Source organism: Melanostigma gelatinosum, assembly GCF_949748355.1.
Source record: "Melanostigma gelatinosum genome assembly, chromosome: 3".
Lineage (NCBI taxonomy): Eukaryota > Metazoa > Chordata > Actinopteri > Perciformes > Zoarcidae > Melanostigma > Melanostigma gelatinosum.
Genome location: NC_136636.1, coordinates 9,053,798 through 9,066,595, shown reverse-complemented (window position 1 = coordinate 9,066,595; position 12,798 = coordinate 9,053,798). Strand labels below are relative to the sequence as shown.

The following is a 12,798-nucleotide window of genomic DNA, read 5'->3' as shown; positions in this document are numbered from 1 at the left end:
TGTGAGTAATTTTCGTTGATGAAAATGGTGAATGTTTTGTTCTTTTATAGAAAGAAATGTGACTTTTATTCAGGTATGTGAATCATTGAGTTTCCTGAGACATGCTGACACCATGTGGCCAACTCATGCTTCTTCAGAAATGACAACAGAGGTTCTAATATTAGACACAATCACTTCCCTTTATTGACTTAATCTTCAACCCACAATAAAACATTTGAGCATTCAGTGCTTTTTGAAGAATTTGTACAGCGTTGGTTCATCCCCTGGTGTCGTCAACCTCGCTATTTGGCTACAGAGACAGAGATAGTTTGAGAACAGTAAGGAGGTTTGTAATCATAGCACTATCACTTGTAAGTACAGTATGTGTCTTCTAATCATCTTTGGATAATAAAAGAAGAAACAAGGCCATGTTGTTGATCAGAAGCTTTCTTTTCAAATGAATCAATGTGTCTCATTACGTCTTCTACCATTTAAACATTTGTACCTTTCTGAAGTTCCTCCTCGATCTCATGGATGATCTCTTCGAGCACCGGAGTCACATGATCTAGCTGTTTGGGGGAAAGCCGGACGGCGATCTCCACTGTTTTATCCTGGAGACACAAAAGAAGTGTTAATGGCTTGTATTCAATGAGTCGTTGGTGAAAACAGCAGGGATATTGGGACTGTGTGTGTGTGTGTGTGTGTGTGTGTGTGTTGTGTGTGTGTGTGTGTGTGTGTGTGTGTGTGTGTGTGTGTGTGTGTGTGTGTGTGTGTGTGTGTGTGTGTGTGTGTGTGTGTGTGTGTGCTCACAGGATTTCCACCATGTTCCAGCTGAGGAAGCTGTTGGACTGTCACCTCTTCAAACTGACCATCCTCCGATCGAGGCATGTCCTTTCGACCTTCTCTCTCCTGCAGCACAGACACACAGAGACAAGTTTGCACAAACATGGTAAACTAATGCAATACAGAATGGTTTTCTACTACCTCCAGTCATTCTTTCGTTGTACAAAAGTATGAAGAGCCACTACTTATCGACATAATCCCTTATCAATATACTCATTTGCTTCCTGAGCCACAGACAGTTTATCAGCATCTTATACTGATTCAGCACTGAGAGCAACCTCCACTTGACCTTTTTTTGTGACTTTATCATTCAAACTTTGCAAAACTAAAACACTGCAAAGAAAAACTCCCGAAAATTGTGAGTCTGGATTTGTCATTACATCTTTTCTGTTGGATAAAATGGTGAAATTACTACCGATGTCAATTTTGATGTGTTTTGTGGTACTAGGTCTGCAAATAACAATATATTTTTATTGTTACTTCAGAATCTTTAAGTTATTCTCTCAATTACAAATCATTACTTGGTGTAAAATTGTAATGCTTACTACAACTCTGAACTCAAAGGGGTTGTCATCAAGTAGTTTGTCTTGTCCAACCAACACACCAAAACCCAAAAGATGTTCAATTTAATGAAAATAAAGACAAAGAAAAGTAGCAAAACCTCACAACTGTGGAGCTGGAAACAAGGAAAGTTTGGCATTTTTTCCTGAAAGAATTACACGATTATTTGATTTTGAAAGTATTTGTCAAATGTTTTCAGATCTAAAAACTGTACAGTGTCCAAATGTACGTAACACAATCAAACTGTTGCACATCCAGTCAAGCCACAGGACAAAATGATGTGACACAAAGCTCTAACGAGCATTCAGTATATGTGTGATTGCATTGAAAAGACATCAGGCATCACTATTAAATTGTTGCTCAGATTTATTTCTGCTCACTGTCCAATCATCCAACCCCAGCTGCTTACCTTCATCAGCATCATCTCCTTTGGACTGAAGAAGGTGATGTGTCCCTCTGTCCTCTCAGCCAGCAGCGCCATCAGGCACGCCAACACCAAGCAACCAATCACCGCTCTGCGCATGCTCATTCTGCTCAGTCCTGGACACATGCACACACACTTATACACATGCTGTACATAGGCATACATTCAGAACAGTAACATGCAAGCGTACAGTACAGTCAGTGATTCAGGGGTGAGTGGCACTGAGGCCAGGCCACTTACAGAAATTAGGGAAGGGTTTTTAGCAGTGGGAAAGAGAGGCGACAGTCACAATAGGTCAACATACAGTGTTTGACATAATGTGTGTGTGTGTGTGTGTGTGTGTGTGTGTGTGTGTGTGTGTGTGTGTGTGTGTGCGTGTGTATGTGTGTGTGTCAGAAACAGGAACTGAGTGAAGAGTAAGAAGGACACAGAAGATCCCATGTCATTCTACACTGGAGACGTTGAAAAAGATATAATAGATAGGGAAAGAGAGAGGGGGGGGGAGAAAGTAACAACAACCTGCTCCACTGACAAATGAGATAAGAGGCCAGGGTGGATCAGCCATACTTTCAACAGCAAGATAGCTCTGAACACAAATGTAAGCGAATGAAGACAGCAAAGACAGGAGTATAAGAGAGCGGGGGGGGGGGGGGGGGCAGAGGGAGAGACAGGCAGAAGAAGCCGCAAGTTACTCACGTGCTGTGTCAGCTTTAGTTAGTTGTTTAAGGGAGTGTGCTTTAATATGAGCAGAGCTTCACCGGTCTGAGCGTCAGCTTGTCCAGTCAGCCTTTATATCGAGCCCTCTGCTGATCCCTGAGCTTTTTACTGTCCTCCCTCACATCCGCTCCTCAACGGGCTCCTTCAAGTACTCCCGTCCTTACTCCTGGAAACACACATCTACTCAGGAATCTGGCTTCTTTTTATTAGGGCAGGAAGCTCACCATGCTTTATGTATGTAGGCCTTTGACACAATTGACAAAATGACACATTGATGAGCAAAACTCAAAGGTGGAAGAAGAGCTCTGATTTTATACAAGTAAAAGAAACAATACCAGAGTGTAGAAATACTCTGTTACAAGTTAAAGTCAGGTGTTGATCCTTTTTGTGCAAGCATCAAAACACACTTAAAGAACCAAAAGTACTCACTATGCAGAATGGCCTGCTTCAGAATATTGTATATCATATTATTGGATTATAGTTATTGATGCATTAAAGCTGGTAAAGGTGAAGCTAATTTTCATTTCTTTGTATAATGTTTATCTGCTCAGTAGCTTGTGAATTTCCCAGGGGATCAATAAAGTTTTTCCTTGATCTATACTATTACATCCTAATTTATTTGTTGAATATATATTGTATTATTAATCTGAGCATGCAAAGTAACAAGTAACTGAAGTTATCAAATTAATTAAGTGGAGGAAAAAGTATATGTTTCTCTGACGTAAATATAAAGCAGCAGAAAATGGATATTGTCTAGTAAAGTGCCTCAAAATTGTATTTAAGTACAGTTTTTGAGTAAATGTACTGTGCACCCCCCTGTGGCATATTATGGGGAGGTTTGTGTGAGCTACAGGATGCATATATTCTGATCTTGCAGAATAAGTCAGTCTCATTTAATCATTCTTACAGTATCACACAAGACAGGAAACACATTTGCACGAATCTGACCTTCAAAATAATTTAGGAAGAAGATAAAACGAACTCCTTCATAACTCATCGTAAAACAGACTACTGCTAACTGAGGGGCACAATTCAGTTTTTGTGACTTTCATTTGGATCACCAAGCTAAATACTGAAAAAGGTTATTGGGATTAATACTGGACCTCTGTGTGTGTGTGTGTGTGTGTGTGTGTGTGTGTGTGTGTGTGTGTGTGTGTGTGTGTGTGTGTGTATGTGTGTGTGTGTGTGTGTGTGTGCAGCAGCCAGGAGGCAATCCGTCCAAAGAGGTCTGTCATAAATTTTAAGCTTTTAACCAACACAATGTCACATTTACGACCTGCCAGGAATTTATAACAGACCCAAATGCATCCGCTTCTTGGAAACCTCATGACCCGAAAGAACTTTAATGCTTCTTCCTACATGCAACACTTATCTGTTTTCCTACATGATGGTGAAATGTTATTGCAGGCTGGGTTTACTTTGCTGTTAGAATACTCAGCAGAAGAGGAAAATGAAAAGTATTGCCAGCGTTGTTTCTGTTTTATTGCAATTCAATGACACAAGCACAGCTTTGTATCTCTTCTGTAGCACTTCTTGTAACACCACAATGACGCACAAGCTCTCTTTACATTTTTGCATCACCTAACGATAGGCTCTTTATAATGTGTTCTTATGTTCATGGAATTCACTTCAACCAGCACTTTAACCTTATAGTCAGTGTATTATTTCAAACCAAGTGTGTTGGGTTAGCCTAAATCAATTCAAATGAATCACTTACAGCTTACTACCCTAACTGAATACTTTTTTGTATTGAAGTCCTCGTTCAACGATACGTCTTTATTTTCTTAGTGTCATAAATTAACAAATACCATAAAAAGAAGAAACTCAACAAAGAGTTACACTACAAAGGTATTGTCTGTGTAGCCAACGCCTGATATCGTTTACTCCTGTGTGCCATTAATGGAGCTGGCACGAATAATTGAATAACCGATTGACAGAAAACTAATCTGGCCCTGTTTCGATAATTGATTGAATGTTTAAGTAATTTTTTATGGTGAAAACGGCAAAACATCTGTGGTTCTACTGTAAAATGGTGAATATTAGCTTGTTTTCTTTATCGGCAATGATAGTAACTATATCTTCGCGTTTTGGACTGGAAAAGAAAGAACACAATAATGAGACACACTATTGCACTGGATGACATATTCTTTCATTATCATTATTTATTATGAGTCAGTCCTACATACACCACTTGTATACCCACACGATCCCTAATGTGTAAACTGTGGCGGAAAATGGTCCCCAACAAATGCAACATTTACACCTGTGTGGCTGTGCTGGCCTTTAAAGATCAGTACAGCATCATGAGATACAATAGGCTTGAGTGCCACAGACAGGGTGGTACAGAAGAAAGCAAATATTTAGAGACGCAGTAACGTATTGTTGGTTGATAAATATTCATATATAAATATATAAGATTAAATAACAAGAGCCCTATACTTTATTTTGTATCCAGCAGGCGGATGTTTCTCGGTCAGGTCTCGCGATGTTAGGCTGGTATCGCGGTATTTAAGTCATGTGACGTTCCGCAGAAACGTGTGGCAGCAGTCTTTTTTGCTGCGGACACGGAGCTGAGCAGTCGCATACTGCTGCAGATATTTACTAATCATGGTAAGAGAAGTTGTTCAGGGTGTTTTGGTAACAACAAAGTTAGTAATTGTAGGAAATAGTCGACGGCTCTTTAAAGTTACCTGCGTTTTAAGGATAGAAATGTCTATTTTCATGTGTTTACTACCGTCCAGCTGAAGGCCTTTCAACGCATGTGGCGCTGTTAGCCACCCATGTGGCTAATGTTAACCATAAATAATTACTTAACTTTAAACTACCTAGGCTGCCACTATATACAGGATTCGTATCTGTCGCAGTCTTACAGGTGAACCAAGCCTTTTTTACTTTCAGGCGCAGCACATTAGTTTACGCTGGTGCTTTTCAGTGAACGTTAGCTGATAGCATGAGTTAGCTTCATGCGCAGGCCCAGGACAACACGTGGTTTCATGACGACAACGTGGTTGCGTCTGAAAGTTACCGTAATCTATTAGCAGCACTGCGTTTATGTACGAAGATACGCTTATGAATAATTGTGGCATTTAAAAAGCCATTTTGCACGCTTGACACACATTACGTTAGTTGTGGCGCTACCAAAAATAACTTAAAAGGATGACTTGTACCTTTACAGTTAGCACGTGGACGACTGGAGACGCACTTTGTTTCGGTCATGTTACTATTTGTCCTCTGTTGTATTGTTTCTCTCTTTAATCTAATGTTTTACCTCCTGCAGGTGCTCTTGCACGTGCTGTTCGAGCACGCTGCGGGCTATGCGCTGTTCGTCGTCAAAGAGGTGGAGGATATCGGCATGCTGCTGCCTCAGGTGAGTCTTTGGGCCTTGCTACTTTTGGCGGGTGTAATCTGATATTTGGATGGATCAACGGTAAACGTCAACTTGTTTTTTCAGGTGGAGGAGAGCGTGCTGAGCCTTGGAAAGTTCAACAGCATGGTTAGCTTGGCTGCCTTCTTCCCCTTCAAGTCGGCCCAAGCTGCTCTGGAGAACATGAATGCCATTTCTGAAGGCAAGATGGGTTTTCTACTCTGTGTGTATCATGTCCTCAGTTGTAATGATGTTCAATATCTGTCAATCCCCTGAGTAACTGTGCTGACAACTCCGATAACCCTGAACAACTGAGGAACATCTTTTGAAATGCAGCAGTGTTTGAATATGCTGACACGTGGTTATTTAGTTTTTTGTTTGATTTTATTTTGGACACCAAATTATTTGTAATCAAGAATTAAAATTAACCAAATTGTAGTCTCAATCAATTACGGTACTTATATTTTGGGCAGTAGCCAAGGCTAAACAAACAGTTAAATACATTTTGGACAGGCAAGTGATTGTCTTATCCAGATGGTTAATTCACATAGTGGGCCGTCTCCTGACTGGGAATAAGCATATGCAATCACTTTTTTTAAAAACCAGATCAGGAGCTGCATCAGTCACTGTTGTAAGTTTCAAATTGATTTGCTGCAGAATCTGAGCTTGGTTCCAACAAATGTATACAGAATGATAAGTGAGCTCCTTTACTTGCAGGTGTGGTGCATGCCGACCTGAAGCTGTTCCTGGAGACGAACCTGCCCCTCTCTGGGAAGAAGAAAGCTATTTTGGGGGTTTCAGATGCCAAGATTGGAGCGTCTTTACAAGAAGAATTTACCATTTCCATCCAGACTGGAGGAGTGGTGGCAGAGATAAGCAGAGGTGAGGAGACGGTCTGCCTAAGATTTATTTACATGGACATTATGCTAAAAATGTGTAAATCCTAGCACATTAACTATAATGTGGCTGTCGTGATGAAATTTTTTTTAAACCCTGAAACTCATGAAGGTTCATACTGAAAATCTGAACTGCCACTGGTCACATGCCGTTCTGCTAGGGCTGGGCGATATGGCCTAAAAAAAAAATCTCCGATTTTTTTACAAAAAATCCGATTCACGATTTAAATCGATTTTTTTCCCCCAAAATTTTTTGCAGATGACAGAAGCTGTTGAAAACAATTTTTTCTTTTATTTTGTGATGATTTTCCCAAGTAGGTTGATAAAAATAAAGTGCAAACAAAACCTGAACATTGTAGAAAGGTGCCTGTAGTATACAAAAAGTATTTGGTCACTCTTTTGTTTGCCTGAATCATTTAAATATAAAATTAAATTAAACATAACATTAAATGGCATTAAATAGTAGCCTTCCATTGTAAACAACTGTGCAAATGTAACTTTTTACAGTAAGCTTTTCTAACTGAATACACTGATACAAACACAGCATGAAATAAAATGTATATGACCCTTTAACATTCACATTTTCAAAAGTGCAACATCTGATCTAACATCAACATAACATATTTTGCACAGTAAATAAGTGCATGTAAACAAAATCAAGTGCATTCACAACATAACCAACAGTATTAAACAGTAGTGCATGTTTTTTCTAAATATTTTTTGCCAGGAAGACAAGCCTGTCTACTACCTCTGGCTTCAGGCATGCACGGTGGCATGTAACAATGCCCCCCCCACACACTGAAAAGCCTCTCAGAGGGGGCACTTGTAGCTGGCACAGAGAGGTATTTCTTTGCTAAAGTACTTAGCCTTGGAAAGTTACGTTGGTGACGCTTCCACCAGTCAAGTGGATCGGTGTCTGGGTCAACCTGCTGGACCACAGGTCAGTTGTTGCGGAGTAGAATGACATCCCCTCCAGCTCCGCAGAGATCCTTTGGCGTGTACTATTGTACAGCCGAGGCAAGGCAACGTCAGAAAAATGTTTACGGCTTGGTAGCACGTACCTGGGGTCCAAAGCTTTGAGACGGTGAATAAACCCCGGCTTTTCCACGGTGTATATGGGCACCATATCTTTTGCGATATACATCGCGACTGCATCCGTGATGGCTTTCCACCGGGCACTCTTCTTCTCATGCGGAGTACAGTTGGTGAAGCAGTGAAGCTGCTGGCCGCCATTGTTTTAGTTTGTAAACAATGCGCGCGCACTCTACTACGGGAAAAAGGGGTGGGGGCGATTTTCTCGATTTTCAATAAAACACATCGCCTTAAAGCACACATTCGAATTAATCGATTAAATCGATTTATCGCCCAGCCCTACGTTCTGCTATGGTTCATTAAACTCAAGAAAAACACTTTGGCCGTTATCTTTCCTGTCAGGTGTGCGTGTGCACTTCCACTCCCTCGTGAAGGGTCTGACTGGCCCTGCTGCCTCCAAGGCACAGCTGGGGTTGGGCCACAGCTACTCCAGAGCTAAAGTAAAGTTCAACGTCAACCGAGTCGACAACATGATCATACAGTCCATTGCTCTGTTGGATCAGCTGGACAAAGACATCAACACTTTCTCCATGCGTGTCCGGTAAGGTTCCTTCATGGCACCACTTTTCAGATAGTGTTTTTCACTGTCCCTTGTGTCGCATGGTAATGTCGTCTTCTGACACTGGCGTTCTCGGTTGTAATGATTATCTATATCTGTCAATCCCCTGATTTCCTGTGCTGACAATTTCAATGTAACCCTGAACAACTGAGGCACGTCTCTTGAATATGCTGAACTGGCAACCGTTTTTATTTTGCTGAGTTTTTCTTTTCTAACGATCACTGTCTTGTGTCTGCAGTGAATGGTATGGCTACCACTTCCCAGAGCTGATCAAGGTCGTGCCAGACAACTCTATGTACTGCCGCATGGCTCAGCTCATCGGAAACAGGAAGGAGCTGTCAGAGGAGAGTTTGCCGAGTCTGGAGGAAGTGGTAATGGACGGCGCCAAGGCTCAGGCAATTCTGGACGCGTCCCGTTCCTCCATGGGTCAGCAAATGTTCTTTTTCGTTCTTTAGACATTGAAATACAAATGTGACTGGAATGTGTTTTCCAACCACTTGGCACCTGTGCACAAAACCTGCCTATTTGCACACTAGCCTTTTTAAAGGACATGTATAAATTAAAACTACACCATGCCCCTTTTATGCCCACTCTGGACCAATAATTGTCCTTGGTGATCAACACGGGGGGCACATTAACTCTCTCATAAACCTGGAGTGAACGCAACCCCATCCTCACTGCGGATCCTGTCGGGAGAAACAACCACGCATTTGAGATTACCAGTTAGTTATAGTTGGTAGCTGCACCCACTGCAAAGTGGGTGAGTAGTTGGTCTCCTCTAAACACCCTCTGTGATCTGTTCTTCTCCAGGTATGGACATCTCTCCCATCGACCTGATCAACATAGAGAGATTCTCCACTCGTGTGGTGTCTCTGGCCAGCTACCGGCTGGAGCTGCAGGAGTACCTGCGTTGCAAGATGGCCCAAGTGGCTCCAAATCTAGCAGCCTTAATTGGAGAAATGGTGAGCTGAATGTGTTTTATATATTTCATTACTCTGGGGCCGATGATGTTCTACCAATCTGTCAATCCCCTGAATCTCTGTGTTGACAAATATTTCCGGTTTCCTGATGGTCCTTGCATCAAAATAGTCTATTCTGTAATGGTGGCTCTGTGTTCGTCAGTGAGACTGACTCTGTATTTCATTTTTCTTCAGGTGGGTGCTCGTCTGATCTCCCATGCCGGCAGTCTAACCAACCTGGCCAAGTACCCGGCCTCCACAGTCCAGATCCTGGGAGCAGAGAAGGCCCTGTTCAGGTACTGGGGCCCCCCCGCCCTGCTGGGGAAAGAGGTGGCTGCAGTGATGGCAGGGCTGGGCAGGAGCAGAGCAGGGTGACCGGAGAAGACAAGTCTCCTCCGGAGTGATCCCTCTCTCCCCATTGCACCCCCACAGTCTGAGCAGCCACTCACAGCACTGAGGTAGAACATCTGAGCAACTAGTTAGTCTGGATGCTTAACGCACACTAAGAATCCATAGCCATAGACCGTAACTAAATATCCAGTGTCCTTTTTGCTTGGATGCTTAATAAAAAGTTATCCAGGGAGCCCAAAACAGTTTGTAAAAAAAGATGGGGTTTCTACTTTGTGGCTCTATCGTGTCCGCTGTTGTAATGATGTTCAATATCTGTCAATCCCCTGAGTAACTCTGCTGACAACTCCGATAACCCTGAACAACTGAGGAACACCTTTTGAAATGCAGCAGTGTTTGAATATGCTGACCTGACACGTAGTTATTTAGTTTTTCATTTGGCGATTTTATTTTGGACACCAAATTATTTGTTAATCAAGAATTACAAATCAAATTGTAGTCTAAATCAATTAAGGTACTTGTAAATTTGTGCAGTAGCAGAGGCTAAACAAACATATTGGACAGGCAAGTGATTGTCTTATCCAGATCGCTATTTCACAAAATGAATGTAGTGGTTGATTCTACAACTAAAGTCGGCTGTATTTTCACACAGAGCCCTAAAGACTAAAGGGAACACCCCCAAGTACGGGCTCATCTTCCACTCAACCTTCATCGGCCGTGCTGGTGCCAAGAACAAAGGCCGCATCTCCAGATATCTGGCTAACAAGTGCACAATCGCCTCACGCATTGACTGTTTCTCCGGTGAGTGATGAGACCGTGTGGAATAATGCCCACGTTTGTGATGTGTGGCATAATTGCAATGATGCTCATATTTTTCGTCAACAGTATTCATCCTTCGGGTTGGTGGTGACAAGCTAATATTCCTGAGCAACGCCACGTGTCACTTTAAACTACAATCATCCACTGCAGGATTTATGCTTGAATCTTTTTTTTTATTCATTTTCTTGCAGAGGTACCCACAAGTGTATATGGTGACAAGCTGCGTGGACAGGTGGAGGAGCGCCTGGCTTTCTATGAAACTGGTGAAGTGCCACGGAAGAATGTGGATGTCATGAAAGAGGCTGTGAAAGAGGTGAGCTCAGAAAATGAAGCTGCAGCATGTGAGAGCTACGTCAAAGTGAAGTTGTTGCTAGTCTCCTTTTGATAAGTTCAGTGTCAATGCTGTGAATGATGACACGTCTTTGCCTGACTTCACTGAGGGTACAAAATGATTTAATGAGCCTGACGCAGCATTACCACCCATAAAGAAAAATTGATTGTTTCACTTGGATCAAAAAAACAATTTCTAAATCTTTTTTTTTTTTCTTGTCTTAGGCTACTGATGTTGCAACGGAGATCAAGCGGAAACTGGACAAGAAGGAAAAGAAACGCAGGAAGCGTGCAAAGAAGCTTCAGGATGAAAACGGTGATGCTGAGGTAAGCATTATTTGTAGAAAACGGCATGTTTCGATTTGAGAGTTGACCCACACGTGGTCCTGTCTCAGTGTACGACATGCTAGATCAGCCTGACTCCGAACCATTGGCTGGTCCAAAACAATGGACTTGATCACTGAAGTGAGTCAGACATTGCAGTCACTTAAATTATACGTTCATGGATAGCTCAGAAGTATTAAAAACAAATCACTATTGTTGCTTACCGTTCTCTACTTTCTTGCAGGCTGAGAACGGAGTGAATAAGCAAGCGGCCGAGGAGGCCCCTCCTGCAGAGGACACCCCAGCGAAGAAGAAAAAGAAACGAAAATCTGAGGTAGAGGAAGCCGCTGCCACAGATAATGGAGCAGAGGAAACCGATACTCCTGCAAAGAAGAAAAAGAAACGAAAGTCTGAGAACATCGAATCAGAAGAAACGCCTGCGTCTGGCAAGAAGAAGAAAAAAGAGACTACATATTAGAGGCTGTGGTCAAAGACTGAATCTTTATATTTGTGTACAGTTTTATTTTTTCATTTTTACTCTGACGGTATGTAAGCAGCGGTATGTTTTTGTTTTTTGCGACCTCAAACAGGTTTGATAGAAAATAAATGCTTAACTGCCTTGACGTCAGTGACATTTACTTGTACTTCTGTAAATAACTTATCCATTAAACATGTATAAAGTAAATCATGAATTCTGTTTTACCTGTTGAAATGACCGTATCGTCTGGTTTGGAATTTCCATGATTAGTTTCTCCCAAATATCACTGAGGCTGTTTTATCAGCAGTACTCAAAGCTATTATTTGTACCTCATGTCCATATAATGCTTTAAACAGATTCTTACACAAGCTGTGTGACCTCTCGAGTGTCAATGTTTGTAGGGATGACTTTTCTCCAGTTTTGATTTTGACATAGCTTGAAACTAGGCTGTTGCTTCTAAATCTTTGCTGAAGGTATGTTGGAATACTGATAAGAGCATTTACAAAGCCTCAGTACCAAGACTGCAGTATTAAAGCTAATCACCAAATACGGGGGAGTAGTTACTGATTTGTACTAGAAGAGATGCTCATACACATGCTCATGTAGGGTGAAATCAGTACACAGGTGTAACTAATCTCATTGATTATGGCTCTGCTGGTCCACAAAGTGCCAGCATCTTGGACCTAGAGTACCTTAATGCAGATATAAATTACGGCTATTACCTACACCTGTTTAAATCAAATCTTGTCAGAACAATCTAGCAAATGACTGAAGGAGCTTCTCCCATGTTCAGTGTTCATCATCCATGTAAATCTAAACATCTGTGTGGCTGACCAGAGGCCTTCAATGTCACTTGACTGTAGCTGCCTGGAAATTGACAGTGTAGCTAGAGAACAGTGAACACTGGTGTGACCACACAAACAAGTTAATAAAACAAGACAATACAGTCACAAATTGTAAAGTATTGGCTGCAGATTACAAAGGGCACAACAAGCCACTTAACTCACCTTAAGAGTCCGGTATATAAAAATCAGAGCTCAGCAGGTAAAGGCTTGTTGGAGGTGCTGGAGCTGCCCATAATAGCAGAGCATCCAAAAAAATTCAT

The 12,798-nt window shown here is 41.8% G+C and overlaps 2 protein-coding genes across 2 annotated transcripts; one reads left to right on the top strand and one right to left on the bottom strand.

Annotated features, from left to right (window-relative positions):
- Positions 1–49: 49 nt before the first annotated feature.
- mlnl (motilin-like) lies at positions 50–2,580 on the bottom strand. The gene is made up of 5 exons (XM_079296962.1): positions 2,504–2,580; positions 1,793–1,923; positions 790–888; positions 485–590; positions 50–289 (listed from the first exon to the last, which is right to left on the bottom strand). Exons 2-5 carry the CDS (start codon positions 1,910–1,912, stop codon positions 282–284), a joined length of 333 nt encoding a protein of 110 aa, XP_079153088.1. The 5' UTR covers positions 1,913–1,923; positions 2,504–2,580; the 3' UTR covers positions 50–281.
- Positions 2,581–5,067: 2,487 nt separating this feature from the next.
- nop56 (NOP56 ribonucleoprotein homolog) lies at positions 5,068–11,900 on the top strand. Its single transcript, XM_079266250.1, has 12 exons — positions 5,068–5,134; positions 5,802–5,891; positions 5,976–6,090; positions 6,606–6,770; positions 8,219–8,417; positions 8,674–8,861; positions 9,246–9,397; positions 9,590–9,690; positions 10,395–10,543; positions 10,753–10,874; positions 11,117–11,218; positions 11,460–11,900. Exons 1-12 carry the CDS (start codon positions 5,132–5,134, stop codon positions 11,691–11,693), a joined length of 1,620 nt encoding a protein of 539 aa, XP_079122376.1. The 5' UTR covers positions 5,068–5,131; the 3' UTR covers positions 11,694–11,900.
- Positions 11,901–12,798: the final 898 nt, after the last annotated feature.

What these genes read in the sequence shown, in the direction of transcription:
- nop56 (XM_079266250.1), top strand. An exon ending in GCAGAGAAGGCCCTGTTCAG is followed by an intron (nt 9,691 to 10,394) that starts GTACTGGGGCCC and finishes ATTTTCACACAG; the next exon opens with AGCCCTAAAGACTAAAGGGA. An exon ending in ATGAAAACGGTGATGCTGAG is followed by an intron (nt 11,219 to 11,459) that starts GTAAGCATTATT and finishes ACTTTCTTGCAG; the next exon opens with GCTGAGAACGGAGTGAATAA.
- mlnl (XM_079296962.1), bottom strand. Translation starts at nt 1,912, where the DNA reads ATGAGCATGCGCAGAGCGGTGATTGGTTGCTTGGTGTTGGCGTGCCTG. An exon ending in AGGAGATGATGCTGATGAAG is followed by an intron (nt 889 to 1,792) that starts GTAAGCAGCTGG and finishes TCTGTGCTGCAG; the next exon opens with GAGAGAGAAGGTCGAAAGGA. An exon ending in TGGAACATGGTGGAAATCCT is followed by an intron (nt 591 to 789) that starts GTGAGCACACAC and finishes TTGTGTCTCCAG; the next exon opens with GATAAAACAGTGGAGATCGC.